This window comes from Nomia melanderi, chromosome 3 (assembly GCF_051020985.1).
Source record: "Nomia melanderi isolate GNS246 chromosome 3, iyNomMela1, whole genome shotgun sequence".
Lineage (NCBI taxonomy): Eukaryota > Metazoa > Arthropoda > Insecta > Hymenoptera > Halictidae > Nomia > Nomia melanderi.
Genome location: NC_135001.1, coordinates 6,696,346 through 6,723,956, shown reverse-complemented (window position 1 = coordinate 6,723,956; position 27,611 = coordinate 6,696,346). Strand labels below are relative to the sequence as shown.

At 38.8% G+C, this 27,611-nt stretch overlaps 5 protein-coding genes and 1 long non-coding RNA gene across 22 annotated transcripts in view; 2 read left to right on the top strand and 4 right to left on the bottom strand.

Moving 5' to 3' along the window:
- LOC143174366 (uncharacterized) overlaps positions 1–1,634 on the bottom strand; it is a 44,494-nt gene extending 42,860 nt beyond the window's left edge. The window contains exon 1 of the long non-coding RNA XR_012998213.1: positions 1,487–1,634. This is a non-coding gene — a long non-coding RNA (uncharacterized LOC143174366). The remainder of the gene's footprint in view (positions 1–1,486) is intronic.
- Positions 1,635–1,719: 85 nt separating this feature from the next.
- Pet117 (cytochrome c oxidase assembly factor-like) lies at positions 1,720–2,333 on the top strand. Its single transcript, XM_076365859.1, has 2 exons — positions 1,720–1,870; positions 2,186–2,333. The coding sequence occupies exons 1-2, from the start codon at positions 1,779–1,781 to the stop codon at positions 2,331–2,333; spliced, it is 240 nt and encodes a 79-aa protein (XP_076221974.1). The 5' UTR covers positions 1,720–1,778.
- A 6-nt stretch (positions 2,334–2,339) lies between these two features.
- LOC116429929 (phenoloxidase-activating factor 1) lies at positions 2,340–5,180 on the bottom strand. The gene is made up of 8 exons (XM_031983474.2): positions 4,839–5,180; positions 4,579–4,775; positions 4,072–4,177; positions 3,847–4,007; positions 3,610–3,708; positions 3,361–3,533; positions 3,126–3,244; positions 2,340–3,051 (listed from the first exon to the last, which is right to left on the bottom strand). The coding sequence occupies exons 1-7, from the start codon at positions 5,027–5,029 to the stop codon at positions 3,140–3,142; spliced, it is 1,032 nt and encodes a 343-aa protein (XP_031839334.1). The 5' UTR covers positions 5,030–5,180; the 3' UTR covers positions 2,340–3,051; positions 3,126–3,139.
- Positions 2,361–3,340, top strand: lin-52 (DREAM core complex component lin-52). Its single transcript, XM_031983495.2, has 5 exons — positions 2,361–2,511; positions 2,584–2,661; positions 2,740–2,838; positions 2,911–3,070; positions 3,162–3,340. The coding sequence occupies exons 1-4, from the start codon at positions 2,472–2,474 to the stop codon at positions 3,042–3,044; spliced, it is 351 nt and encodes a 116-aa protein (XP_031839355.1). The 5' UTR covers positions 2,361–2,471; the 3' UTR covers positions 3,045–3,070; positions 3,162–3,340.
- Positions 4,693–9,267, bottom strand: LOC116429906 (PI-PLC X domain-containing protein 1). Of its 6 annotated transcripts, none has more exons than XM_031983426.2 (8): positions 8,894–9,263; positions 8,245–8,413; positions 7,820–8,062; positions 7,224–7,426; positions 6,831–7,038; positions 6,109–6,373; positions 5,734–6,018; positions 4,693–4,838 (listed from the first exon to the last, which is right to left on the bottom strand). In XM_031983426.2, the coding sequence occupies exons 2-7, from the start codon at positions 8,336–8,338 to the stop codon at positions 5,772–5,774; spliced, it is 1,260 nt and encodes a 419-aa protein (XP_031839286.1). In that variant the 5' UTR covers positions 8,339–8,413; positions 8,894–9,263; the 3' UTR covers positions 4,693–4,838; positions 5,734–5,771. The 6 variants fall into 6 exon arrangements, with proteins under 6 accessions (XP_031839286.1, XP_031839296.1, XP_031839315.1 ...); XM_031983436.2 differs by lacking the exon at positions 4,693–4,838 and having other exon boundaries at positions 5,302–6,018; positions 8,894–9,002; positions 9,114–9,267; XM_031983455.2 differs by lacking the exon at positions 4,693–4,838 and having other exon boundaries at positions 5,302–6,018; positions 8,245–8,431; positions 8,894–9,264.
- A 916-nt stretch (positions 9,268–10,183) lies between these two features.
- LOC116431290 (insulin-like peptide receptor) overlaps positions 10,184–27,611 on the bottom strand; it is a 43,320-nt gene continuing 25,892 nt past the window's right edge. For all 12 annotated transcript variants that reach the window (XM_076365840.1, XM_076365848.1, XM_076365843.1 and 9 more), the window contains 5 exons: positions 26,578–26,731; positions 25,997–26,174; positions 25,354–25,519; positions 21,846–24,858; positions 10,184–20,146 (listed from right to left, as the gene is read on the bottom strand). In XM_076365840.1, the coding sequence (XP_076221955.1) occupies positions 20,034–20,146; positions 21,846–24,858; positions 25,354–25,519; positions 25,997–26,174; positions 26,578–26,731 (3,624 nt within the window). In that variant the 3' untranslated portion in view covers positions 10,184–20,033. The remainder of the gene's footprint in view (positions 20,147–21,845; positions 24,859–25,353; positions 25,520–25,996; positions 26,175–26,577; positions 26,732–27,611) is intronic.

The following is a 27,611-nucleotide window of genomic DNA, read 5'->3' as shown; positions in this document are numbered from 1 at the left end:
GAATCATGTTGAAAGTCTTCACTGCGAATCTCATTCGTTGTTGTAAGACAAGGGGTTAATCAGTTAACTGTGTTCGACGAGTGTACATGTCACATTGAAACCCAAACTAATACTAGCTTTGTCAGCAATCAATTATTTATTTTTTCAAGTAAACATGCAATTCTTTATCACTTTGCCGTTTGCTCCTTCTTTTTTATTATTTTAATGTATATAAAGAGCATTCTGCGTTCTTTAATTTTTAAAAGTAATTACCAGAGATAAAAAACCACCTCAGATTTCTTCTTTCACAATGATTGGAAAAATACGGACAGCTTTTTGAGTAATTGGTGAATTTATTGATTTACTAACGAAGACGCGATAATGTTCTTATTTCTATTATTTTTAAGGTGCACGTATAGAACTGAGGTGCATCAGGTTCTTTTCATTTTCTGCTAATAGAGGCAGATTAGGTAACCTTTTTTTATTTTAATAGTTTGATAGGACTAGGTTTTTTACTTAAATATACGACGTCAATAATGGCCAATGCGAAGGTTCCATTTTGAAATGCAGGAAAGACTTGGTGTGCATCCTGGTGGCGGAATTTGGTATGTCTACGACAATTAATTCTTCTATTGATAATAAATTCTCTATATAATAATAAAAGTAACATTAGCATATTTAATTAATATTCCTCAATTAATAGTAGCACGTGACATACAAAGACTACAAAATAATATAAAAATAATATAAATATAGAAGTCTCATAACATGCATCATCCGTATCTGCCTAAGTCTGTTTTATCAATCGCAGATATAAGATACAACATGTTCCCGTCCGATGGCGCTGTTAGTGGTTTCGAATTCTACTTCAAAAGGTCGCGCCAAATTATCTGACCTTCCGATCCGTTCATTCTCCATATTTTCTACACGACTTTAACCAAATAACTACTGCTTATAATCATATCAATGCAGAAAACTATTCAATCGACCAATATGCATCGACCTATATTATGACTATTTACATAAAATGTAGCAGCTATATTATTTCCTCAATTCCATTTGGCTACATGAGCCAAAATGGTTAACACGTTGAATGCCATGAGGGTCACCGGTGACCCTCAACCAAATCGAATTACTATAGTTCACTCAATTAAACCATATTTATTTGGAAACATTTCTATATTCTAAATAATGCTATCTAATACAATGACATTCAGCTAGATGAACGTGCAATAATAATAATGCAATTAAATCAAATAATTTAATATTTCATTTTGTCCATTTCGTATATTTTGCTCTATGAAATCGTACGACATTCAACATGTTAACGACACTGTGATTAGGAAATGTACAAATGGTCAGAAATTTCATCACTGGAATGAATTTTAGTCTATTGTCTGTGATTCAGGAAGAATTACCTATTTCGTATAATTGTTAGTGATTATATCACTTTCGAATTAATTGTCCGAGAATAGTTCGACCAGTAAGAAATAGGAACTGGACGTACCTTAACGTTCGAATCGTAGGTTTCCATTTCCAAGTGAACATTAAAACAAGGAAACTTGTCGAGATAATATAAACATAGGATAAAGCAATGAATTTGATAGATTTCCGTTGATTTTTACAAAGAACGAACATTTCACTCACGAGTTTTCACTGGACCATCCGTTAATACGAGATGAAAGTCGATTCGATATATCGCGATTAGAACCGTTTCCATTACGTAGTTTGAAGGTACTTTGTCGATAATAATCGTATATCGAATGCATAAGTGCTTCTTCATGTAAATCACGTGGATAATGTCAGTCGCAGCGAAAACAACGTTCGGTTTATGTTGTTTAACTTCAATTGGAATAATTGGTTACGTGCATTATAGGCAAGAATATGACAGGTAATGTATATAATTCACAATTAAAAATTAGGTTAACTCCATGTAACCCTCATCAGCAGAATACCATAACAGTTTCTGTATGTCTCGTAACATGGATGATGCGTTAAATTAACGATAAGACACTGTTAAAGTGTAGGATATTTGCTCGTATTAAAGGAAAAAAGTTAACGATGAAAATATTATGAAAATCAAATGCTTTACGTGTATTAAATTCATCGAATTATCATCAATCTGAGTTGATAATGTGTCCATGTTACACGATGATGTGAAACGCGCGGTATATTTATGAATTACTCTGAAGTGTCATTATTTCAGAGAACAACTTCATTTAGGTGTTGTTCGTGATAGAGAACGGCAGGAACGTAGGAGAATACAAAACTTATATTATCTTGAACAGCAGGCCGAATTAAAAAAGCAGCTTCAAAAAGCTCAGAAAGAGACATCGGAAATGGAAGTTTTGTAGTTTGTAAACATAGTCTAACCTAGTTAACAAACAAAGTTATTTTTTATCTTTATCAGTAGTGCTTAATTTGCCTCAACTTTTACATAGTTTTTTTGTAATTTTTCGTTTAATTACGTGAAGTTAAAGAATACAGTTCTCATGAATATAATGACTACAGAAGAACCAGTAGATCAACCAGGTAAATATGCTCGCATAGGGAAATACATTAAAGACCTTAATAAATCAGTTTCATTTAATTATACATTTATAGATCTAATTTGTGTGGAAGAAAGCCTCATGAGTCTGGAAAAACTGGACCGTGCATCACCAGATTTATGGCCTGAGCAAAGTGAGTTTGCATTACAAAATATATATTCTGCTCCAAGTGAAAGTTGCATTGTATGATACATCTTAGTTGTTATTGAAGTTCCAGGTGTAAATGAATTTGTTGCTCAAAACTCACCACAAACTGAACCATCATCTTGGGCTGCTGGTCTCACAGCAGACGACATAAATCAATTACATCGTAAGCTTTTATTTATAGATGAAACCTATTTATTTATATTCTACATCTTATAAAAAGCACATTTTCTTTTAGAACTGGGAAATTTATCAATGACTGGTTTAATATCTGAAGTGAAAAAATTACATGACATGGCTTATCAGTTGGGACTGGAAGAGGCGAAAGAGATGACTCGTGGGAAGTACTTAAACATCTTCAAGCACAAATAGGAGAATTCTGCATTAAAAAAAAATGTGTAAGTTAATATTCAATCTAAATTATTGATAATCGATTTCATGATCAATACTAACCATCTTGTAAGCAATTAACAATTTTCTATTATCCAGCGTATATATCTTTGAACATCAACAAAGACTGTTGGATAGTTGGTGGTGGAATTGCAGTTGGAACCATGTGACAAGATTCCTAACTATAAAGTTGTATACAAATGATCGTTACCAAATTGCAAATTAAGTGTAAATGTATATGATTTTATTGTAAATATATTGAATTTCCCAAAACGAAAGGACCATTCAGAATTCTTACCAGAAAATAAGTATTGCCATATTTAAATAACAGGGGACTCCCATTGTATCCTGAGCAAGGCATTTCGTCCCCTATCGCACAAAGCTCAACAGAATATCCGTGAGCATAATAATTAGAACACTCTTGAGCCGGTGCGATCCGCATTCTCAAACACTGTTGTTGGCATAACTTGACTTAAATAAAATTCAAGCGCATTATTATTAAAGTTGCACATTTATCTATTCATTGGTATATCATTGATTTTCTTACTCTTTTGACTCGATAATTTTCCCCAACCAACAAGAACAGAACCACCACCTGGACCTATCTGCATGTCTGGTGGTGGTAGACATATTGGCTGCACAGTTTCTAAATGAATAAAGAAGAATATGTATATATACATACATAAAGCTTTTTCTTAAATATGTAAGGAAGACGTATATTGTAAAACAATCATCAGTACGCTTTTCACAGCGGATTGATCATTACATTAAATTATTTGATTACCAGTGTATTGTATTGGTTCTCGCAGCCGTAACATTGCTATATTATTAGCAAACGTTTTCTCATCGTAATATGGATGTTTTATTACATACGATATATTATGCTTCCGTGCACTGCAATCCGGGTCAGTCTCGGCATTAAATTCACCAACAAGGACGGAATGCCTATCACAACGTCAAGTATCAACCTTAGAAATTCACTATAGAATACAACAAATATTTTACGTACAATTTATAATGATCAGTTTTTGTAAGAGCGCAACTCGCAGTGGTCAATATTGTTCGTTCATTAAGAATTACCCCACTGCAAGGGTATCTCGTTTCTCCAGTTACGCCTGACGAGAAAAAAGCTGCATAGTATTCAGAGCGAAACGCAATAAACAATTCTATTACAATTTAAAACACTTCTTATAGTTCCATCGTGATAATAAGAGCCTTAAAAATGAAACTAATAATAGAAATAAATTTTTAGATTCTCTTACACTCTGTAAATTACGTCCTAAAACTTTATACAAAGTGTTTAAATTTTTGGTTTGATATAGCAATATTATAAAATATTCAATACTACATTTTATATAGACATGAAATATCGAAATAAAATCGTTCTACCAATTGACTCGTGTATTATTTCTATTTAATAGAACCAACAATTCAATCAATATTTTATTAGTAAATAATATATATTTATAACGACAAATATTTCGAGTGCAGAGGGTTACTTGGCAATGAAACTTACTCAAAAAGCCAATCCTCGCAACGAAAGGATACACTCCTAAAGCGTTGAAGTCACTGTCAACGTAACTTTTCCCGCACTCCATGATTGAATTCGATCTCCTAGAAAGTGAACCGTCTCCTGGATTCGCGGGACCATTATCTAAGTCGCAACAGACTTTTACTTTAATATTGTCGTAGCCGCAAAGTGCTTGACGAAATCTAAATCAACGTTGAATCAGTCAGTCTTCGAATTCCTTCGAAAGCAAATCCGGGAAGCTTTACCTGTGAATAGGCAACAGACCCTGACTCATCAAGTCGACAATTGCCGGACAGTTCTCGATAAAGGTGCACATCTGATCATTTTGACAATCGATCGAATTACTTTGGTACGGAGCATCGAAGAAACTTTGATGCTGCGCGACGGCACAGAGAAGCTGAAGAGCCACGGAAAGGAACACAAAAGGAGGCAACATTTTTCTATGATGGACCGACAACGTTTAAAACATATTCCGAACTGAAGTCGTCGGGAAATCCTATTTCGTGACTCGCGATGAATTTCCCTGCTACCTTGGTTCCAGCATTATTCGTTCATCCGGCGGAAGTCTCATTGTCAGACAATAAATAGTTTTGCAAACGCTCACGCAGAAATGGCGGCCCTTTCCATAATGTCATTACAAAAGCCCGATTACGTAGACAGGGAACGATAATCATCCACGTTTCGATTAATAATCAAAATAACAGAACGGTATATAAGTTCAGTATATTTACAGCGTACAATACTAATTCTTTTTTGAAATAAAATTAATTAACACGCTCGACGATTACAATATGTAAGACGATCGACGTTGATACCAAGTAATTAATAATTGCTGCTATTCATCTTTCTTACGAAAGAATAAGTGATATATAAAACGTTCAAGATTAACCCCTTGCCATATGATTCGTTTCTCCACTATGGTGGATACAACTGGTTTGACGTTAATAATTTATTAAAAAAAAAAGAGATAAATTCTACGAAACAAGAATTAACGATTAATTAATAAAAGAATAATATTTAATTTTAATTCAAAAGAATTGTTTAATTCTTAGGCTTGTCGAATTAAAATCTTCACCGTGAGTCTGGCACGTTATTATAAAGCAAAGGGTCAACATATCAATCGATTTGTGAAAAGATTACCCTTCTGTGGAGGAAAAGGAACTACATTCGAAAGGTAACTAATATCGACAGTGGAAGTGACGATTCTCGTTAGCCTTGATGGCTGCCTCGACGATCCCCGTTCCTCTTACAAAATCCACCGCCACGATATTGGCGGAATACTGCCAAATACTGCTGTACCAGTTGGTGACATTAGCGTTTACTCTGTGGGCCATGTCGCGGATGCTACCGAGGCGATTGTAAAGGACATCTATGACGTTCGCAGTCAGCTCTGCCATCGCTGCTCTTGGCCTTACTCTGGAATCGCTGATACAGACAAAGAATTACCAATTGTCATATCTTATTCGACTCTTCGATCGCACGTTTAAATTAACATTGTTCACCAAGGTTAGCTACCTGTCGCTGCTTTCAATTTGATTTAGATGCCTGTACAAGTCCTTGACGTTCCTGACGTTGCCCCATTGATGTTGCACGCAAGGCCACACGCTATCGCGTTCCTGAACAATCCGCGTGTGCCTGTATCCGATTATCAATCTTTTTCCGGAAGACCAAATATCATTCAACGTGGCGAACCATCCGTGACTGTTCGCCAGGAAATAATCCTGGAACTTGTCCTCGAGATACGACACCAGTTTACGATGAATCGCTATATCGTTGAACCCTGACAATGAGAGATCTTGAATACAATGAAAGAAGACAGTGTGCAATCAACATGTTGATTTCCATGAGAATTTTGATTGTTTCATATAGTGTTACTCATCCTCCCGTAGCAACGACGAATGGTATTAGAATTAATTGTTAATTACGTGGCATCATACTTCTTACGTTATTCATTATTTTTATATCATATAGTTCATAATATTTTGATAATATGTCTATCGCGGTCGATGCATTTCTGGCAAATGCGAGCGTACAGAATAAAAAATAAAGAAATATGTGTAAGGCTTTACGAATGTCACTATTTTATTTGCTACTTTTTAAGAGCCTCAAGAGAGGAAATTGATTTTTATTAAACCTTCATTTCTTTATGTTTATATATTTTTGGAAATTTTTATTTTGAATAAAGATATGCTGACATCTGATCAATGTATCATACAATGTGGGATTCAAGCGATTACCAACTGGGAACTCGTGGAAGTCCATTATCACAATTTCTTCGGTGTTGTTGAGGAACTGCTTCACCTGATCGATAACTGTCTTCAGGGGCACTGACCGATACAGCGGCCCATGATTCGTCCACCAAATCTCGCTTGACAAAGGGTAATGGCCAACTCTGATGTCCAAGAATCGTACACCGTGGATTAATTGACCGAGAATGTCTGTATCCTATAGATTCGTCATAATAGACAGCTAACGATGACCAAAAGATTTTGGGATTTATTGGAATACAGTAAATTGATTGTTATTTAGAGAATTATAAGAAATGATCAAAAAATTAATCTCTGAAAATCTGAATTTTTTTAAACATCCACAGCTCAATGATTATATAAGATTTGGATTTTATACGATACCTGTGTCACAGCGTTGTTTGTGATAAAGTTCCCGGTATCATCTTCCGCGTAGCTTGCAGAGTCGTGAGTTCCCGGAAGGAAAATCTCGCTGATCCTGCGAGGACCCAAGATGTTCTGTCTTTCCTTCATCCACGTCGGCTGCGTCTTGAGACAGTTCACTTCTTTCAAATCGCTGGTTGCAGTCAATAATGCCACACTATATCCTACGGGAAAAAGAATGTTTTCATAATTCATCAGCAAGATGATCTTCCCAAGAAAACGTATACCCTAATGATTATAATTAATTCCTTGTATGATTTATTTTTCAACTATGGTCGATACAACTACTTTGTCGTTAACATTATAACGATAATAAATAGTTTATTAAGAAAAGGAGGAAGATTTTAGATATATTCTGCGTCCACGTTTGTTTTAAGGTATAATTATTAATAACAGAAGAATAATATGTAATTTACGTTGTTACTATTTTTTCCACTGAAACTCTGAGAAATTATCAGTAAAATAAGAATCTAGCTGCACGCGTACTGTGGCATTTATTTGGTAATATTCTGTGCAAATGTACAAAACAACGACAAATAAATTCGATCGTCACCTACCGGTGCAACGCTGCGTGAACGAGAGGTGTGAGCTTGGCACAAATTTCGCTTGGACCCCAGTCCTTTCGAAACCACTCGGTCCATTCGATGACACATTATAAAGTACAATAGGACTGTCTAAACGACTGGTGTCTAAGAGCACGATTTTCTCATAGGGTTTCATGTTGTTCCAATAAATTTCAATCTCGTGGATAGGTAATTCGGAGACTATCGGAGAAATGAAGATGCCTATACGTGACTGCCCTGTGAATGATTTTATTAAATACAATTGTCGTGATATAGAGTTAAAATGTAATTATCTTTTGTTGGTAGTTGGTTCAGAAGTCAAATTATCACCAGATACTAGATTCATATTATTAACCATCTACACATTAGAAAAATTTTTAAAGAATCCTATAACTGAAAAAAAAGAAGAAGAAACTTACCATTGTTTATTACAGATGAATTGCAGACTTTGACAGCTAAAGCTTCATTGATCGTTATAAATATGAGTACTAAATTTATTAAGCATCGAATCATTATTTCTTATGATCGACCAAAGATTGCTGATTACGTTACTTTATCTGCAATACTTTCCTGGTTCAGCGGTACATGCTTGCACAGCATGAAAACATATAAATAATGTAAAGGATAAATATGTAAATAATGCAGGAATGTTATGTTACATAAATATGTAAAATGAAAGTCCATTAAGGTAACGAAGATAACCTGACAAGCCGATGGCCTAAGTCTACATTATTTCAAGGAAAAATGTCTGTTGACATTGCACATTACTGGGGATAGGAACGGTTTGACTTATTCGAAATGTTATTACATTTAGAATGAGCAAGTAAGCAATATTTCATGAAAAAAAGTTTGTTTGACATTCGTAATGAAAGTACAACATACTTTCAGTGATAAAACTTAGAATTTCAATTTTATCTTCAAGCCTGAATTTCTCAAAAATTCACAAGGGAAAACGAATCGCATGTTTGAGTTCAGCATAAAAAAGTACGATTAAAGTCACCGATTAATTTTTTCGCGGGAAAAGAAAAATTAAAATGTTGTAGATTAGTATAATCCGTCTTCTCTTACCGAAGGATCGCGTTCTTCGACGTAATGATCACTTGCACTTCGCCTGTTATCACGCTACTAATTAAACCAAACTCATGATAGTTGCGTATAAACCGAGGAAAAACACGATCTGATAAAGTAGAGCAAGAGAAAACATAAGTGCAGTATATATTTCGGTTCTGTTTGCGACGCACGATACGATTTTGCAATGATTCAGTTTTATTTTGCGTCGGTCACTCACGCTGACGTACGATTCTTCAATTTGCAGGAAGGCATTACATCAAGTGCCGTTCGGCGATTGCTTAAGACTAAACACATCGCCGTGTTTCCGTTGTTCACAGGTCCAAGACTGCGAAAGCGCGGATAAGAGCGTGAAACCCTTACTGTGTGGTTTTATAATTCAGCTGTTGCATAAATACATGAATTGTGTTTTTCGCGGTATCGTTGATTTCGCATTCTCGTCCTTGACAGGTTCATTCGAATAATTCGACGTCAATATAAATTAAATCATATTGAGAACAATTAGTATCTTTTCTCTAATTGATGAAATTTTCTGCGATATGTTAATAATTATCTTACCAGCATATTTTCAATTGGCAATGTGAAAAGGCTGTGTACATTATCGAATACTTGATAAGTATATATATATATGTAGACAGGGCATCAGTAAAATTATAACTACTATTTTTATCGATGATACTTGTTATAAAGTAATTGATAGGAATATTCAGTTGCTAAAATTAAACAAATTAAACAATACTTCAGACTTCATCGGGTACTTTTATTTCTTTCAAAGTTGATTTTCTGAAGCTTATAATTAGTCAATTTCTTAATTTACAGTAATTATGTGATAAGACATGCTAATGGTTCATTTCAGTAATAATGCTGTATCAAAAAGAGCGCTAAACTGCACGGTGGCGTCATCTACTAACTACAAGTTCTACTAACACGTTTCAAACATTAATTACTAGATGGCGTAATATGTGACTTAAATTAATTTTATATCATAAGCTGGAATCAATACGAATGACACTTTCCCTTGACAATACGAGCGAGATATAAAAAAGCAGGTGAAGAAATTAAGCAAGTTCAAAATTATAACATTCCAACGGTATACATTTTGAAATACTAAAAACTTCCTTGAATAGAAATATTGATGAAGATACAACTGATAATCAATCCGCTAGACGTATTGTTCTAGTACTAAGTTTTTCGATTTAGTTCATCTCCAATAATACAGATTTCTTAACGTTTTATTTTCCACAAAGGCGACAATAAATAAATGTAAGGTAATGAGTAAAACTCAGAGCGTTTTTAGTCATCCTCCTTTATTACAAAACTGAGAAAAAAGAAAACTTTGCGAGAGTAACAAACTTTTGGCTTATGTGACTAGTTGTAATACTCAGCGGCAATACTAAATTAGTGCAATGTAAGTATGTACATTTGTATAATTAGGTGCGGCGGGCGCGGTGAAGGCCGTGGCGATGGATCGAATGAGTCGAACGATTTTCAGCGGAAAATAATCACGTGTAACGGGCGAATTATAATTTATATCACTGGAACTAAAATATCATGGGCATTCTTACGTGATGCATTCAAAGCAATATCATTCGTCTCTGATTTCCCTGTTAAATTTAATCGAAGTGTTAATCGTGTATTATATACAATTTCCATTCTTCGTGCCAAGAACTTTTCAGGCATTTTTTCGTCGTTTCAAATTTAAACATGGCGTCCAGCACAGTCGGGAACATTTTCATTCATTCGCGCGTATAATCGACGAGCTATTTGGATATGTGTGTTGCACATTCGAAATTTAATTACAAACGAATTATCCAATCTTAACGCGATGTTCGAACCGTTTATCCACACTCTGTACAATGAAATCAACCGATCTCCGGTGTCCAATAACGAAATTCTTTAATGTCGTCGACTTTTCATGGCCGATCGCCGATCTCGATTCGGTTCAGTTTCAGTCCCTAGAACTCTATGTTACAAAATGCAAAACGTTTTACGTGTGCGTGTGCTTTATTTCACGGAAAACCGTCCAAGGGTAAATGAAATTCTGTTCCCTGCGTGTTGAGCGCACTGTCTCTCAATGATCATTGACACTGTTTGTATCAAAACAAGGTAGATAACTTCAGAAAAGGAGTTAATAAAATGAAACTACCAATACTGTTCTAGTAAACTGTAAAATTTTAAAAAAGAAACATCAATATTGTTATCCAATACCCATTTACAACTTCAGAAAATAAATTGAGATGAAACTACCGATACTGTCCTTTTGTTCTAGCCATCCATAAAATGTCGATCATATTTCGAAGTTATTGTGCAATTCCTTTTCGTCATCTTTAGGGTCTTTCCCTAACGTTTTAAAAATGTTATTTGTCATTCTTATCTTTCATCCATTGCTCGAATGAAATTTTATTTCTCCTTCTAATCGATCAATCTTTCCTTTCCTGGATTCATCCACTTTCCTTTTGCCACACGAATAGCTCCCCTAGGAGTCACTAGGAATTCCCTAGCGGTGTGGATCGTTCAGAGACAGATGCACTCGCTAGTATTCTCGATTTCACGCGATCAGGCTTCACTCGGTGCCTCGATTCCCACCCTCCTTTTACAGGGTGAAACGACAACTTAGTATGGGATACAGGATATCGGGTCGCGCTCCGTTATCGCACACGTGTCCTTTCGAATTTCCAATTTACGTCCCGTCGTTCCAAGCGAGAAAGTACCTTCTCGATGCTATCCATTATCAGGCTGTACGTTAAAATACATTCGTACCACATGTCTCGCATTCTTCCTGTTCTATTTGGAACATCGTAGAATCTCTAAGAACTATCACCTGTTTCCCCGAGGATTTTAAGTACAGACGCAACAGCACGTTCGAACATGAATAAAATTCGAGTACCTTCGCGTGTTAATATTCCCTTTGGCGCGAAAGGTTTTCAATTTTACCACATAATACTACGTTCTTCCAGATATGCAAGATTCAAGAACGATAAAAGTCTGAACTCTCGATTCGTCGACGAATAACTTCGTCATTTTTCAATAAAACACCATTTATCGATAATTCGTTACGTTTCTTACGTTCCTGCGTTTATTCTTTCTACCTTAAAAGCACAATTGAACGTATCAACACGTTTCCTTAAAACATATTTTTATGTTTCCCAAATGTACCAGTACATCGTATCCCATATAAAATCGTCTGTTACCGTGAACCTCGACACGCCCTTGGTCTTCTCGCGGGCAACGTGTTTCCATGTTCTCAACGTGACGTCACATTGTAAAATACACAAAATTCGATTTAAAAGAGAAGCCGCAACCCGGTAATGGCAATGAAACATTGCATAATCCTGACGGTGATGTTTGTTACAGTATTCTTTCTCGGACGTTTTTAACGACTTTGCGAATAGCGATGCCTAAATCCTTGCAAATTCTTGTTCGTCGATAATTTTTTAATATATTTTTCAGAAATATTCTGTTCAAAATACGTCAATCTCATTAATAGATCTCATTATTATATTATATTTAATATGAGCCATACAGTTTAGCCGATAGAAGTTAAAAGGTTATGCGACACGTTTTAAAAAACGATTGTTTTTCAAAAGAAAATGGACACAGGCATCGTCGTCGACAAAATGGCGCCTGCACGGTGGATAATCGGAGCACGACCCGCACGTAAATACTAAACTAATTCGCTTATTCGTAGTCTCTGTCTTGGAAGACACGGTATGGCAGGATTTTTTGATTAGGAATCACGTATCGTAGGGGAAGGTCTCTGCGTTTTGGTTCTCTCATTCCGCCACGGTTCCGTGCAGCCGCGGCCTCGCCTGTGTTTCGAGGTTATGTTCAAGCGAGAAAAGCGGACCACTGTCCTCGCGACTCAGTTTCAACATATCAACGCTTCAACTGTTCAATGTGGTCGATACTTAACGCTTCAACATTGTTACACCTCGCGACAGTTGTTCCGATAGTCTTTGAAAACTCAACGATTAACAATCAAGGATTCTTTTCATCGATTATCCAATGGCGATAGAAACTGCTATCGTGGACCAATTAGTTCACTTAAGAAACATAACATAACAATTTCATTTACGATTACTATTTAAAGAAAAATGATTGTACTTCGTTTTAACGCATTGTTGACCGACCATGAGTATCATAACAATATAAAATATTTATTTATAAAGCATAAACTGCTATTGCTATGTTACTCATTGTATTGTATAATGTGTGATTTATCCTTTCCGCTACGGAACCAGAAAATTAAATACTTAACTTTTTAATTACTAATAATCAACTGTATCGATACATCGCAATCATCCTATGCCAATAAATAAAAAGTAGCAGTTGAATAAATTACAACATTTTCGTTTACTTTCGTGTGAAAGAAACAGGAAGAAGAGAAGCACACGTATGATGATTCAACGACAATGTAACTTGAGAACCACTGTAGCGACGCGTAGCGCTTATAGAGTTAAATTTAAGAATTCGATACGCTAATTATGTAAATAACCAAAGGCAGAATCGGTCAACAACATGTTAATGTAACACGGACGTTTAAGAAGCCATTAAGAGGCTTTCCTGGCAAATAAAATGTGGTATCGATAAAGGATCGGCTTTAATTCCAGTGGAAATTGTTCGAGAGGACAGCGACCGCTGATAAATTATCAATATATCTACTCGCTGATGGAAATGGTCGCGTTTCACTGGACACGCGAATAACGGCTCACCAGCGTCGCCGTTGCTTAATTAACAAACTTGCTGCGAGGCCGAGAACGCTTCGTCGATTAAGAATATCTTAATCCTACCGGAAATCACGCGTCGCCGGCGATCGATCGTTTTCCCGCGCTTTCTTTTTCTTTCCTCTCGTTTCGAACTTAACAACCTAAAAGGACTTATTCACTAGTCGACGATGGTTCCTCAGGAAACTTAAATCCTGCCAACGATTTAACTTAGTATAATCTTCTTACCAATAGGCACCGGTACGGCTCAAAAATCCTTGAATCATTTGACAGAGTACGATCTTCGCCATTTTATCGAATAAATAAAGTACTACAATATGTTACAGTGGGCCAGTGGTTCCCGACTTCGATCATTCCCTCGAAATTGTTAAACGAAATTCAATTCTTCGAAGTTTAAGCCTAAAGTCGAAATACAGTTTTATAGTGGATCTCCGAGGTTCCACGAAACTCGAGTTGAGAACCACTGCTCCGCGTTGACATATCCGATACACTATTTTTGAGCGGTAACACGTACCCGACGCTATCGCGAAATGTTAAATAAAAATAAAAATAAAAATAAAAATAAAAATAAAAATAAAAAAAGAGGAAAAAATCTTAACTCGTTCCCTGCTTGAGAATTCGTTACTTCGTAACGAACGAAATTCGTGGTAAAAATCGATGGACAATCGATCGATCTCGAGTCCCTCGGACCGAGGACATCTGTATTTACAGACACGATTCGCGAAGAAAGGGACTAATCGAAACGAAACGAGAGACACGCCCAATTAAAAACTAAGTCTTCAGTGTCAGTCCATTTGGAAACTCTACGCGCGCGCAGTACCGTAACTAGAACGATTACCGAAATGGAATTGGTCTGCCACGGGTCGAGTCTGCCCTCTGATAATTAACCTGAGCACCGTTCACGCACGGAATCCACTTAAATATCGAGGAACGGTTTAAACGAAAAAGAAACAACAAAACCGGAAACAGACGTGATGCATAAAGGATCTTGGTTAAAGGACGCGAACACTTTTCGGTAGTCATGGCCAATGCTTTCGAAAAGAGAAACGAAGTAATGCTGTTCGCATAGACGGGATACTTATCAGCTAATTTACCGGTTAGACGGAGCGTGTCCAACCGATCGCTCGCTGAAGTTGATTTTAGCGAGGAAAGAGCAGCCGAGGGGGTGAAGCATGTAAGACACGCCTCCTTGAGTAAGAATCCAGTAGTGTAGGGATCAGAGAACGTATCAGCGTCGAAAAAATTGTGTTGAAGTAACCAAACATGGTAAAGAATATATTTTCTAGTAAAGATTTGTTTTAAAACACAATTGAATTTTAAATAAAAATGAAAATAAGTGATTCTGATTAATATTTTCGCTGTAGATGTTACTTTATCGATCTTATATAATTCTTCATGCCACAAGTGTATAAAATCTATAGTTTCGTTATTGCTATTAGTACTATTTTTTATTTTACTGCCATGGCTGCCGTCTTATCGTCAGGTAAACGATCTTGTGACGTAACTTTGTAAAAAAAAGATTGAATGAATTGAATAGATATCAGTATCTAGCTTAATACTGATTCGTTTCCCCCACTATTTACCGTGACTTTTACTCTGGCACCGCCCACGAGCTTCAAGGAGCGCTCTGATTCGCGAGCTTGGCCCGGTTGGACACGTCCAAATTAGTCACTTAGGCAATTAAGGTGCTGTACAAGTCGTCGTAGCGAGGGAGACTACGTTTCGGTGACTTTCAATAAATTACATCATCGCGAACCGTAAAGACGGCTGAATGTGAGCCCCGCTGGCTCATTCATGGTCACTCGTAAACGGCTCCGGTTCAACCCTTCGTGGACGGATGACGCCAAACGGCAACATTTCCAACGTAATGAAACCAAAATAAAAATTCATAACACTAAAGAGATTACATTGTACTATGCAAATATAAATCTGCAATACAAGATATTTCTAAATGTATACGTTTGCAGCTGCAAAACAAAACGACGCGAGTCAGATTTTTAAGAAAATTGTACCACAACTAAGAATCTGCAAAACACAATTTATATTTTTCGAGGAAGAAAAATAGAAAAAAGTTAAATTTCTAAAAATCTCAAATCCCCGAAAATCCCCTAATTTTCTGTACAGCTGTAGATAATAATGAATATAAGTTTAATTGCGTGCGTTCAGACAGTGATTCCTACCGAAGTAAGTATGAATTTTTATTTCCTTCGAAAGGATCGGAATTACTTGTTCAAGTGAGTCCACGAAGGGTTCGACCTGATCCTCCACAATCCTACAATGCCGGGTTCTCTTTATGTACACAGGGGATCAACGAGTTTCATATATTAATATATCGCGATTGGACCACTTACGCAGCGTTTACATTGAACAAACTGGTACAAGTACTTCGTACGCGTATTATGTACAGGTCGGTTTAAATTAAAACGGGATTACAAACTAGTAAGTAAAAGTATCTTAGTGACTTAGCGAGCGAGGAAACGCCTTCTAGTTACGGCACTCGGGTCGACCAATGAAAACTATTGTGGTGTCGCGGGTGGTCGAGAGAAAGAGAAACCCGTTCCGCGTAGTCCAAAGGCTGGACCGATATTTTACATCCTTAATATAAGGGATTGCTCGAGTTAACGCTACAACTACCAAGCAGTCAAATTAACTACATTCTTTTCTTATAATCATTAAATCTTATAATTAAAAATTTGAATTCGTTAATTACTAAATTCAATAATTCATAAATCTATTCAGTAACCTCTGAAATCTAAAGTTTCTATAATTACTAAATCAAATAATTAGTAAATCCATCCAGTAAAACCTTTCAAATTGAAATTTGTCACAATTACTAAATTCAATAATTAGTAAATCTATATAACAATCCGTCAAGCCTAAATTTTGCATACTTACTATATTAAATAATTAAGTAAATCTATTTCGTAATTTCTCAACAGAAGCACCTGTACCTTTTCAATAACATAAAAGAAGAAATCTGTAACATTACCGGTCCGCGTGGTAGTTTTAGCGTTAACATAAGAAATTCAACGCAAAACCTGTTTCTGTATTCGGAAAAGTCAGTCAGACCTGCGAGATTGCGGCCCAAGAGAATTATTGTATTTATATTGTGTTCGTTTCTTCTTCACTTTTCGTTAATTCCTCGAATCATTCAACTTCAAAGGTATTCCTCCCGAATCATTTAAAAGTGTGGTTTCATTCCCCCGATAGTTACTGATCCCACGCCATTTTCCCACGTCGTGAGTGTCAACCGCAGCGAACATCACGGAGAAACGCGCTCGAAACTTCTTCCTGCCTTCAGGCACTAGACGGCAACAATAAATACTAAATTAATTACCCAGATAGAACGTGAACGCTGGTTCGGCCCGAGATTGGCCCGGTTCTTCATTTTACACAATTTTCCCCCTCGATTTATCACCTAATATCGTTAATTCCCTTCGCCACTATTTATTTAGTTTATTTATTTGTTTATTCAGCCCCGGATACACACGAGCTCTGACGCGTTCGCTTATTATTTACACGATTTAACTCTCTATTATTGCAACAGTAACAAAATATTCGTAGTTCATCTCCTTATTCTTCTCTTCTTTTTTTTTCTTTTTTACCTTTTCTCGAAGCTCGCGGAAGATACGTTTAATGCCCATTAGAGTATTTTGATTTCGGTAATAATTCTACTTTCCAGTCTCTCCTCTCTGCTTTTGCACGAGTTCAATGAAATTCAATATTCCTTATTTTCTTTCTTTCTTTTTAATACATTAATTGTACGTATTGGTCGACAATGAACACCAAATGAGGGTGGAATGGGGGTGCGATTGGGGAAACACTCGTTTTCTTTGCGCGACCGTTCCGAAACGACTCGAAATTGAAAATGTTTCTAAAAAAAGTATTTATAAATCTACAAATTATTTTTCAGTAAATGACATTGAACTCACCCTCATATGTCTGCAAATGTTTCTTTAAAAACGTTTTTAAACGCTACGCGGATAACAATTCAACGTATCAATATATTGGGAACAAACAGAAGTAAAAAAGAATTAATAAACTAAATTACTAAAATACTCGATTCGTCGTTTTAACTTATGAGCTCTTTTCTCAGAAACATTCGGAATTTCATTTCAGTACCTGCGCGCCTCGGAACGCTTCGCGTATCACCGTCGCGCATAAATTCGTTATTGGTCTACAACCCGCACGATCGTATTTGTCAATGCGCGAGCAACGTCGGGCTACCGATACCGTTCCATCTGGGTAGACGTCGTTACTTTAAATGTTATTAAACGCTATTTGTTACATAATATGTACAACACTATTTTCGTGTGTATGTGAAATATCTCGGGACTCGATTGCAGATTCTTTGAACGGAAGGTCGCAGACGACTAAAAGCAATTGCATTTCGAAACCTTGTAGTTTCTCTATTGGAATTAAATTATTCGAGATTTTCATTGTGAATGCTGCATCAATCTTCTTATATCTCACAGATCCAATGAAATTTACTTCGTCTCAGAAGATGTAAAACTGAGAAAATCAAAGTCTAAATTTATACAAAAAGATTGTGTCATTTGAATTCGGATGACATGGAAATCGAAGTGTTGTCTACAAATGCTTGAAGAACTAAATAACGAAACATTTAACGAAACTCCGCCCAGTGGGCGGAGTGCGGAACAATCATTGGCGCTACGCACTTCCCCGCCCTGTTATTCTCCGCTTAGTAGACGGAGCTAATGCGCAGTGGTGTTCTGCGCACGATCTCTATTGGCTGTAACTTCTACAATCATTTGCGAGAAAATAACTCATTTGTGAAACGTGAATCTTTTTGTGTTTGAATCGCTTTTTCACGTAGAACACACTGAAAACGTCGAATTGTGTTCTGAAACGTAATTGTTCAACGTCTCTGCAATTCTCAGTAGATTCAAAGATATCGTTGGATGTATACCGAAGAGGATGAACGCCAATCAATTGCTCAACAAATAACGTTCCAAGAATTTTGCGCTGTTTTCGGGAAACGAAGCCGTTTAACGCTTAACCCCTCCCACGTTAATAATAAACCGCAGTAACATCTTATACTACCTCTGACTGTTTTACTGTACACACGTCTTCTCCTTGAAACTTATTCGCTAGACTTTCTTTCGCCAAGCATTATTCTCAACCACTTCTCACCCGAGAAAGTAAAACGATTTAATAAAATATACCGCAACGACTTTCGATTACGTGGATCGTTATCCCTCGCCATAAATTAAATAACCTACAGCTAACGAAGTCGGGTGATAACATTAAGAACAGAGAAACAAATGTAATAAAAAAAAAAGAAGAAAAAAGTAAAAAAGAAGAAAAGGAAACAAAAAAAGAAATGATATTGCTAAGTCAAAGGAACTTCCAGACGACCCAAGTAAACGTTACGATAACACAATTAACGGTAGAGAAAAGAATAATTTACGCGCGTACGTACTATGTTAATAATAAAATATATAGATATATAATATATGTATATATATGTGTATATATAAATATATGCTTTCACGCCACCGGATAACCGGATCCAGATAATCGAAAGCTCCCTGAATATTTTACAGCGTTTATAATACAGTTCGGAAGTGTTCGGCCTGTCGCACTGGCCTTGGCCCGTTCGATTCGATTTGTTCTATCGTTCTTCACCGGAATCGAACGAGGAATCGAACGAGCCACACACCTCGACGAAAAATCTCGGGGTTTGGGCAACGATCAGGGCTCGTTCGTCGCGTCTGAATCGAACCGGACCAGACGAATCGATAGAAAACTCGCGGCACGCCCTCTGCCCCGCCCCCTACAACACACACGCGCCCCTGTACGCTCCCGCTACCCTCAGTCGATCGATCAAGAATAAATACGGCCAAGAAAAATACTTATCCGGACATCCGTTTATATCTATAAAATAGAGATACTCTCTTTTCATCTGTTTTTGTTTTTGTCTTTTTAGATCCCCTCCACTTTAAACCCCATTCCTTACCTTATTAAGTTATTTATACTTATTGCAAAGATTGTTGGCATGCTTATTGCAAGTTTACCTACAAGATACCCGCATGACCGCAAATCGCGTGCTCGAGAATCGTTCTTTTTTCCTCTGTATAGAAGAAATCTTGAACGAGCGTCGTGATTGCAACTCGTGCGAACGGTATGCATGTAACAAGGAACTCTGGTGTGCATGAATTTTCTCGTGTGGCGAACGCGCAAGTCCGTTTTCGGTTCAAAGACCGGATAACGTCGACTACTGTGTCCTTTTGTTCTTCTGTCTGCAGTGTATTCCATGAACGCGGCCGAGCTCCGCAAGAGAGCTACGATTTTTCTCCGCGAGAGAGCTATGACAATTTCTCCGTGAAAGAACTACCTTCTTCAAGAAAATAGTTGCACATCTTTCTCAATCAAAGAGCCATTATCTTTATCTTCTAATTGTTTTCTTTTTCCCCACTTGTTCGCGATGTGTTCCAATCAACTTTGGTATCCAAAATAATAGCTCTCTTGCAGAGCCCGCTGCGCCACGAGGTATTCGTAGATGATTCTGCGATATCAAGATAGAAACGGATTAACATTTTTCCCGTGAATGCTCGGGGCAACCGCGGACCAACTGCGAGTGAGAGCAATCATCATCGTGTCGCCTCTATTTACATAAAATCCCAACCGAGAGAAACAGTGAGAGATAGAGAGTTCGCTGAGATATGTATAAGTAAACCTTGATGTGTTGAGTATAGAGAGACTCGGCGACGGAGCACGATAAGTTTCGAGATTCGACGCGAAACGAGAACGTTACGAAAATTTTCTTTCTTTATCATACAATGAATTCATTGTTAACTTTGCCGTCGTCTTGGTCAACAAGAATAAACAACACGACAACGTAACCGAAAAACTTAATTGGGATCACCCGTTTCTATTAAAAAGTCTGGTGATGTCTCGTTCATGTTCACGCTAATTATCTTTTCCAATTGTTTCATTCTTTTGGAAACTCCAAAGTACATCCATGGAAATTTTAAATAGAGTTAAAACTCGCACATAGTACTATACGAATCAACGAATAGAGAAGAAAGGAACATTTGCCTAAAAATGCAACCGCATGAACGATCCGGTAACAAAGAATTCACTGTATAACCGCCCACGATAGACTCGACGTTTTGTATAATTAATCAGTTCTTTGTGAAATAGGTAGCTGCAGCTACGAAAGAGCCAGGGAGAACAAAATGATTCTCCCAAGGATGTCAACGGTGAGTCCTGTGCAGTCTAGGAGCTGAGAGCTTTGGTTAGGTATTTCTAACCCCTCAAGGAGTCGGCGATAATTTCCGTATTAGCGGAATGTCACGCTAATGAAACTGCCATTGCCGTCATTCTAATTCTATTCTCGAACACTTTCAATTTAAATGTGAACCGAGCCTTAAGAGGTCAACGAAGGGGAAACTCTGCAAGGTTCCCACGGACGTAGTGTCCGGAGTGATTTGGTCATCATCGCATGTAACCGCGAAGTCGATTATTGATAGACTACAGAACTTTGCGCAGAAATGTACACTTTCGCTGATGAATTCGGTTAAAACTAAATCAAAGGAACTGTTCCTCCTGTCACCAACGTTCTCATAGAATTTTATAAAACATGCGACATCAAACTTTGCTCGGGATCTTAAAGATCAGATCAGTTATAACAACGAAAAGAAAAGAAAATAAATCATTCCCTTAGATTAACGAGCCACCAAATAACGAGTACTCCTCTTAACACTGGAAACAACGATCAACCAAGTTGAATTTCTCAAACTTCCTTAGAAACTCCAGGAGATTTCGATTGACGTTTGCGTATTACTAAATCAATTTCTTTAGTAGTTTCTCAAAGAAGCATCTGTGGTCTTTTCAATAATCACAAAAGAAGGATTCAGGAGTCCCAGTATTAATTCTCGACACTGAAATCTTCAATGAACAGTGGCATCGTTCGCAGATGCTGAGAAGCTAAGTCAATCTTCAATCACATTTTCTCAGATTCCTCAAGCCGAGCGCACAAAGTTCCGCGGATCGTCGATCAAAGTTCGTGAACGGGCTCCGAAAGATCAAGAGTATCCCAGCCCGCTGCGAACGCTTGTCCATGATCGTCGGACCGACCGAAATCCGTTGCCCTAAGGGCGATCGTTTTGTACATCGTGTCTACAAGCTCTCTGACAGGCGATTGCCTCGCCGCAGCCGGTCTCACCGATCCAGAGGCACGTTCTCCAGGTTGGCTACATTACCAAAATGCTGGAAACCATTCTTGAAGATGCGTCCCCTGCTGGTGCCGGCCTTGGTCTGGTCCAGGAGCGTCACGTTGTCCTCGAACTCCTTGACCCAGCGCGCAGTTTCGTTCCCCCAGTGGAATCTGATGGGCGCCGCCGGGTGATAAGGTTTCTTCATGCCGGACTTCCGACTCTCCTTGCCCTCTGCGGAATGATAGAACGATTTCTCACAGAAGTCCTGCCCGAGACAGGACTCCAGCTCGCCGACGATCTCCATGAAAGTTGGTCGATCACTGGGCCTCCACTTGAAACACTTCTCCATGATCTTGTGGATGTTCTCAGGACAATTGCGAGGTATACTGAGTGTCCCCTTATGCAACACGTGACTGAGCACCTCCTCGTTCGAGAAGCCTTGGTAAGGCATCTCAGCCAGGGTTAAGATCTCGTATAGAACCACTCCGAAGGACCAAACGTCCGAATCTGACGTGAACACACCGTCCGCGAGATTCTCTGGCGCCATCCACCTGATAGGCAGCAAACCTTTCCGGCCGATTTTATAGTAATCAGTCTCGTAAATATCCCTAGCCATCCCGAAATCCCCGATCTTGCAAACCAAGTCCTTGGATACCATGCAATTCCTAGCGGCCAGGTCGCGGTGCACATACTTCTTGGACTCTAGGTAGGCCATACCATCAGCGATCTCAGCTGCCATCCTTATGATCCCGCAGGCATCTGGGACTAGGTCCAATCTGTCTCTAATCTTCCGCAGATAGGTCTTCAGATCTCCGTTCTCCATCAGCTCCATAATGACATATGGTGGATTCTCAATGGACACTACTCCTAAGAGCTTGATGATGTGATACGTGGAGAAGTTCTTCATCACTGACGCTTCGTTCAAGAATTCGTTCTTCTCCCTCTGACTGGCCGTCTTCGAGATGGTTTTGATAGCTACCGGGATAGTCTTGTCGTACACTCCACGGTACACCATGCCGAAGTTTCCTAAACCCAGCTTCTCGACGATCTCAACGCTCTCAGCAGGCACTTCCCACTCGTCAATCACGTACTTAGTCTCGATGTAGTCTGGGTTCACGCTAGCGATCAGCCTCTCCTGTGTTTTCTTCTTATGTTGCGTTCTCAGGAATACAAAGATAGCAATTAGAATGACGGACAGGACGCCTAGAATCAGCAGGGATATCAGAGTGATCGGCGCAGTGTTGGATAGATTGACCGAGAAATAAACCACCTCCGAGAAGAAACCGTCCCCCGCTAAAGACGTGGATCTCATTCTGAGACTGTATTTTCCAGGACTCAGGTTCTTGATGAAGAAGCTTTTCAGCTTCTCCTTGCGAGTGTGCGGGATGCATTCGGTACTCTTCCTCGCGTCCTTCACGTCCAGATTCGTGTACTCTATAGTGTACGAGACTGTCATAGCGTTAGGGTCTTTGACCAGGTCCCAAGTCACCTCCACGATGGTGTTGTTCGTCACGTGGATCTTCACGTTCTGCACATCATCCGCGTGATCCAGCTTCTTAGTCCTCACGATAGCGTATTGAATAGAGGAACACATATGGGAATCGTTCACCTTGATGCCACAGGCAGCAATGGATATGATATACCTCGAGAAGTGTCGCAGCTTTGTGACCAAAAACCAATTGTTCGCACCGCTGATATTGTACGTTACGGTACCCTCGTCCACAGACCCTACAGCGTTCGTTGGTTCAGTCCTCATGGAGTCCTTTTCTTGCTGTGGAAAGGACAGATTGTTCGCCAGGTCGTAGAAACTGTCGTCGATGGAATTGTAGCTGTTGTAGACGCAGTAGTCCCTCCAGCCGGGCGATATGTAGCTAATGGTCGTGTTCTCGTGGCAGAATAGCTCGAATTTCTTCGACGTGATCACATCCACGTGCTGCACGTCCTTGAGGCAGCATGAGGCAACATTTACAACGGGAGTTCTGATAGTTACCTCTGGTACAATCTCTTCGACTTCGGACTCAGCCCGGATGGTATTGTTGCAATAGTCTCTATAGGAGATCAGGTCCTCCTCCTCCGGGATCACAGTGCTGGAGATCATATAGTAACCAATAGGACCATTCGGATATTGAGGAGGTTCCCACTTAACGAGAACCTCTGAGTCGCTTTTAGGAGTGGACACTAGGTTCAACGGCGGAGACGGTATAGTGCTTTTGGTCCTGAAGAAGATGATCTCGGATTGACCAACGGGGTTCAAAAAGTATTTAGTGTTTCTGGCGTTGAAGGTCTTCACGAAGACCGCGTACATGGTGTACGGCTTCAAGTTGGTGATGTGCTTGGACACGGTGTTGTTCCACTTGGGGATGTCAACGTCCAGGATCTGCCAGGTGTTGTTGCCTCCGCAAGCGTTCGATTCGTAGCTGATGTTCTCGTTATCAGTTTCTATGTAGTTCAGCAGGTAACTCAGTAGCTGTTGACCTTCCGGTGGTTTGTAACTGTCCCAGACCAAGTCCGCGTAATCTGGGCCCAGGTTCCTCACAGTGATGTTGATGTTGACGATGTTACAGGCTACCTTTTCACCATTCGACTCCGGTTGCACCTCCATATCCGTAAAATTTGTTATGTTCACCATCTTGCTGAACTGCACTATCTTCGAGAGACATAATTTCGGGTTGTAATGGAAGAACAGTCGGCCGTTGTCGATCCTGATCTTCTGCTCCGGTGGAAACAGGCCTGACAGATTCGGGTTGTCCAGCACTGTCAGACTGGCGTTGTTTATGTCCAATTTTTCTCCGCGGATTACCTTCAGTTTCTTGAAGAAACTCAACGAGGTGATCGGGAACGAGTGCGTGATCTTCAGGTACTCCGTGATCTCCTCGATCTGTCCGAACGCCTCGGTCAGCTCGTTCATGATGTTCGGATTGCCATTGCGGATCTGGAACTCTAGTGCGCCTTTCACTACTGTTGTGCCTCGGTACGTCTGCGCGTCCGAGATGTGACGTATCAGTGCGCCGTGGTTCATTTTCCGGCAGCGATTCTCGCAGACGCGACACGTTGTCATCTGTAACTCAACGGAGGTTTAAATTATCCTGATTTCCAGCAAGTCAAGGAGCTTTTCCGAGCTTCAGGATTCAAGCAGGTTCGGAGTAGTCTTTGAGGATTGGTTCTTGGATATTCATGTTACCATTTGTGCCTTTCGTTATCTTTAAGCATTCTCGGTACTTTTTAATATATAGAATGATTTTTAGATATTATATTATAGGATATTGTTGTTGTTATTATTAGTACTACTACCAGTAGCAATAGTATTCATATATATAAAATATATATATAGATACACATTCAAAAATACATAATTTATGAAACACAAAAATTGCACAAAGGCGACTGGCATTATTCCTCGTCAATGCTATATAATCAGTGCAACAATTGTAAAAGTACAAATTGACGTGTATTTTCATTTTTTTGAGAGTTCTGTTTCTCAATGTGATTTTATGCGAGGGAATATCCGTTAACGAAGCAACAAAAAAAGATCGTTTACCGAATAAAAACTCACATTATTATGATCAAGGGCGTCCTCGTACCCCTCAGGACACTGAGTCAAACAGGATCCATTGAAAGGCCTCCAAGCTTGTCCCTCCTCCAGCATGTACGTCCTCCTCAGACGATTCATCTTCACGCACTCTTCCATGCTGATGCAACGTCTCGAGAGGTAGGCGTATCTGCGGAACGCGATTGCATTTTCACTGACGATGATTCAGTGGTACACTCAACGAGGGTACGTTCGTTCATCGATCGATGATATCTGGGTTACGTTTCCCGCTTGCTGAATTTCACCCTCGCAACAATGTCTACCAGGTATCATCAATTCATCTGATTCCTCTTGCCAATTAATTCGTGTTTTTACTCCACGCGTGGAATTTACTTTACCATCGTACCTTATATTCTCGTCTCGTTATTCTTTAAGTTTACCTTATCGACATTTCGTTTTATTTTTTATTAAATTCTTATCTTTACGTAACTATTCTTTAAATTGTATCTTTTCCTTTAGCTCATTCTCTCCTCGTTTTACTGTTCCCTTTTCTATTCTCATTCGTTTATTTTCTAAGGTTCCCTAGTTCCCTAAGATTACCGCCGACGTTCCCCTTATCATTCGTAAGCGATAAAGATGACAGTCTTATTATTATGATATTACTCACAAATGATGGGGGCAGTTCTTCACGCATTTCCCCTCGTGCCGATAGTGCTTGCAGGCGTAGCAGTCGTTCTCGGTTGGCCCGTGACACTCGCCGAGACACTGCTCGTGACACTTCGGCTTCTCCAGTCTCTGACAGTGCTGGGCGCTCCAGCAGAGACCTTCGGGACAGTGGGAACACCCTGAAACATGCAGCAAAATTCATGAGAACTTTCATACAACGATTAATATCCTCTTCCTCAGTCCACCTCACAATGTGTTCCAGTCATTATTGCAATTTTTCATCGTCAAAAACTTTCCAGTCATCAAGTAATATTATAATCATAACAGCTATACAACAACTACAACTTCATACGTGACCATAACATCTAATAACAAATAACACAATTTATTATCGTCAAAATCTTTTTGTTCCAGTATATCGCAATGGTTCCTCATCGGAAACTGTTTCACTAATTGGTCATGACGCTTTCCTCTTTTATATTTATTTTATTCATTTATTTATTTCACCTTGATTAGGTCCCAGAGTCTTTCGACCCAAATCGAGATTTTTTCTTTGATTTCTTTATAAGTAATAAATCTTACCTGGACATGAAGCCTCTTCCCTGTTGTCTTTGATAACGTTCTCCCCAGCGGAAACGATTCGGTCCCAGTTCAGATTGTTCGTGTAGCAAAGGGTTGGGTTCTTCTCAATCCGAACGCTACCCCTGGAGATCTCGGTGAGCTTCTTCAGGCCGATCTGCAAGAAGAAACCGTCGGTTTCGATGCGTATCGGCGGACCAGAGGTCGAACGGCCCAGTTAATTCGATTAACTAATTAACGTCACTTGACCCGGCGGGGTCAACTGGCAGCGCTGCGTCGAATTGGAACGGATCGACGGAGCACAGCATCCCGCCAAGGAGTCGCCGTGGGAACGATCGATTGGGAAAATTAGCGTTTCGTGACGCAAATCGATCGGTCCACCTTGTCGTTTACTTTATCGCGCTACTATCTATATAATTATACACGGTAGTACCACGATTAAACCGTTAACGATCAAACTTCCTCGGTGTGCAACGTTATACATGAATTTCAAGTCAACCGTTACTCATATTTCCATTTGACTATCAATATAAAACTGTTGCCTTTTAATTGCTCGTGATGGAAGCTTCCTTTCTATATGGAAGAAGCAAAACATGATGCCGAATTTAAATAAATTAATGAGGTTCGGTATTGTCCCTTCTCAACCCGTTGTGCCGTGAATGTCACGAAGATATGCATTAACCTGTTAACTGTGGAATTTAATTTCAAAAATTTCTGATAATACTCGCAATGAAATCAGATAATAAAGTATGTACTCGTTAAACGCAAGCCAAATGCATTTATAAAATATTCTAACGAAAAACTAATGCGAAACGAAGAAGAATTATATGTTTATCTGAAAAAATAAGTAAATTAGCATTGAAAGAAACAGTATCATTTTGATTTTAACATGACGTGTATACTCGTCGAACACAGTTAACTGGTTAAGCGGTTAATAGAGTCACTGAACACTTTGCGCGATCCAGATCGTTCAAGGTCTCGGTACCCACAATCTCGATAATTAAAATTCAGTCTTAGAATGAAGTCGATTTGATTTG

Excerpts from the sequence above, each read along its gene's own strand:
- Pet117 (XM_076365859.1), top strand. The coding sequence starts at position 1,779 with ATGTCAGTCGCAGCGAAAACAACGTTCGGTTTATGTTGTTTAACTTCA. Across the intron at positions 1,871-2,185 it reads TATAGGCAAGAATATGACAG|AGAACAACTTCATTTAGGTG; the intron begins GTAATGTATATA and ends TCATTATTTCAG.
- lin-52 (XM_031983495.2), top strand. The coding sequence starts at position 2,472 with ATGAATATAATGACTACAGAAGAACCAGTAGATCAACCAG. Across the intron at positions 2,662-2,739 it reads AGATTTATGGCCTGAGCAAA|TTCCAGGTGTAAATGAATTT; the intron begins GTGAGTTTGCAT and ends TTGTTATTGAAG. Across the intron at positions 2,839-2,910 it reads CGACATAAATCAATTACATC|AACTGGGAAATTTATCAATG; the intron begins GTAAGCTTTTAT and ends ATTTTCTTTTAG.
- LOC116429929 (XM_031983474.2), bottom strand. The coding sequence starts at position 5,029 with ATGTTGCCTCCTTTTGTGTTCCTTTCCGTGGCTCTTCAGCTTCTCTGT. Across the intron at positions 4,178-4,578 it reads TGCGAGGATTGGCTTTTTGA|GCGTAACTGGAGAAACGAGA; the intron begins GTAAGTTTCATT and ends TTTTCTCGTCAG. Across the intron at positions 3,534-3,609 it reads AAAATTATCGAGTCAAAAGA|TCAAGTTATGCCAACAACAG; the intron begins GTAAGAAAATCA and ends ATTTTATTTAAG.
- LOC116429906 (XM_031983436.2), bottom strand. The coding sequence starts at position 8,338 with ATGATTCGATGCTTAATAAATTTAGTACTCATATTTATAACGATCAAT. Across the intron at positions 8,063-8,244 it reads TTCATCTGTAATAAACAATG|GGCAGTCACGTATAGGCATC; the intron begins GTAAGTTTCTTC and ends AATCATTCACAG. Across the intron at positions 6,374-6,830 it reads CTTCCACGAGTTCCCAGTTG|GGTTCAACGATATAGCGATT; the intron begins GTAATCGCTTGA and ends TCTCATTGTCAG.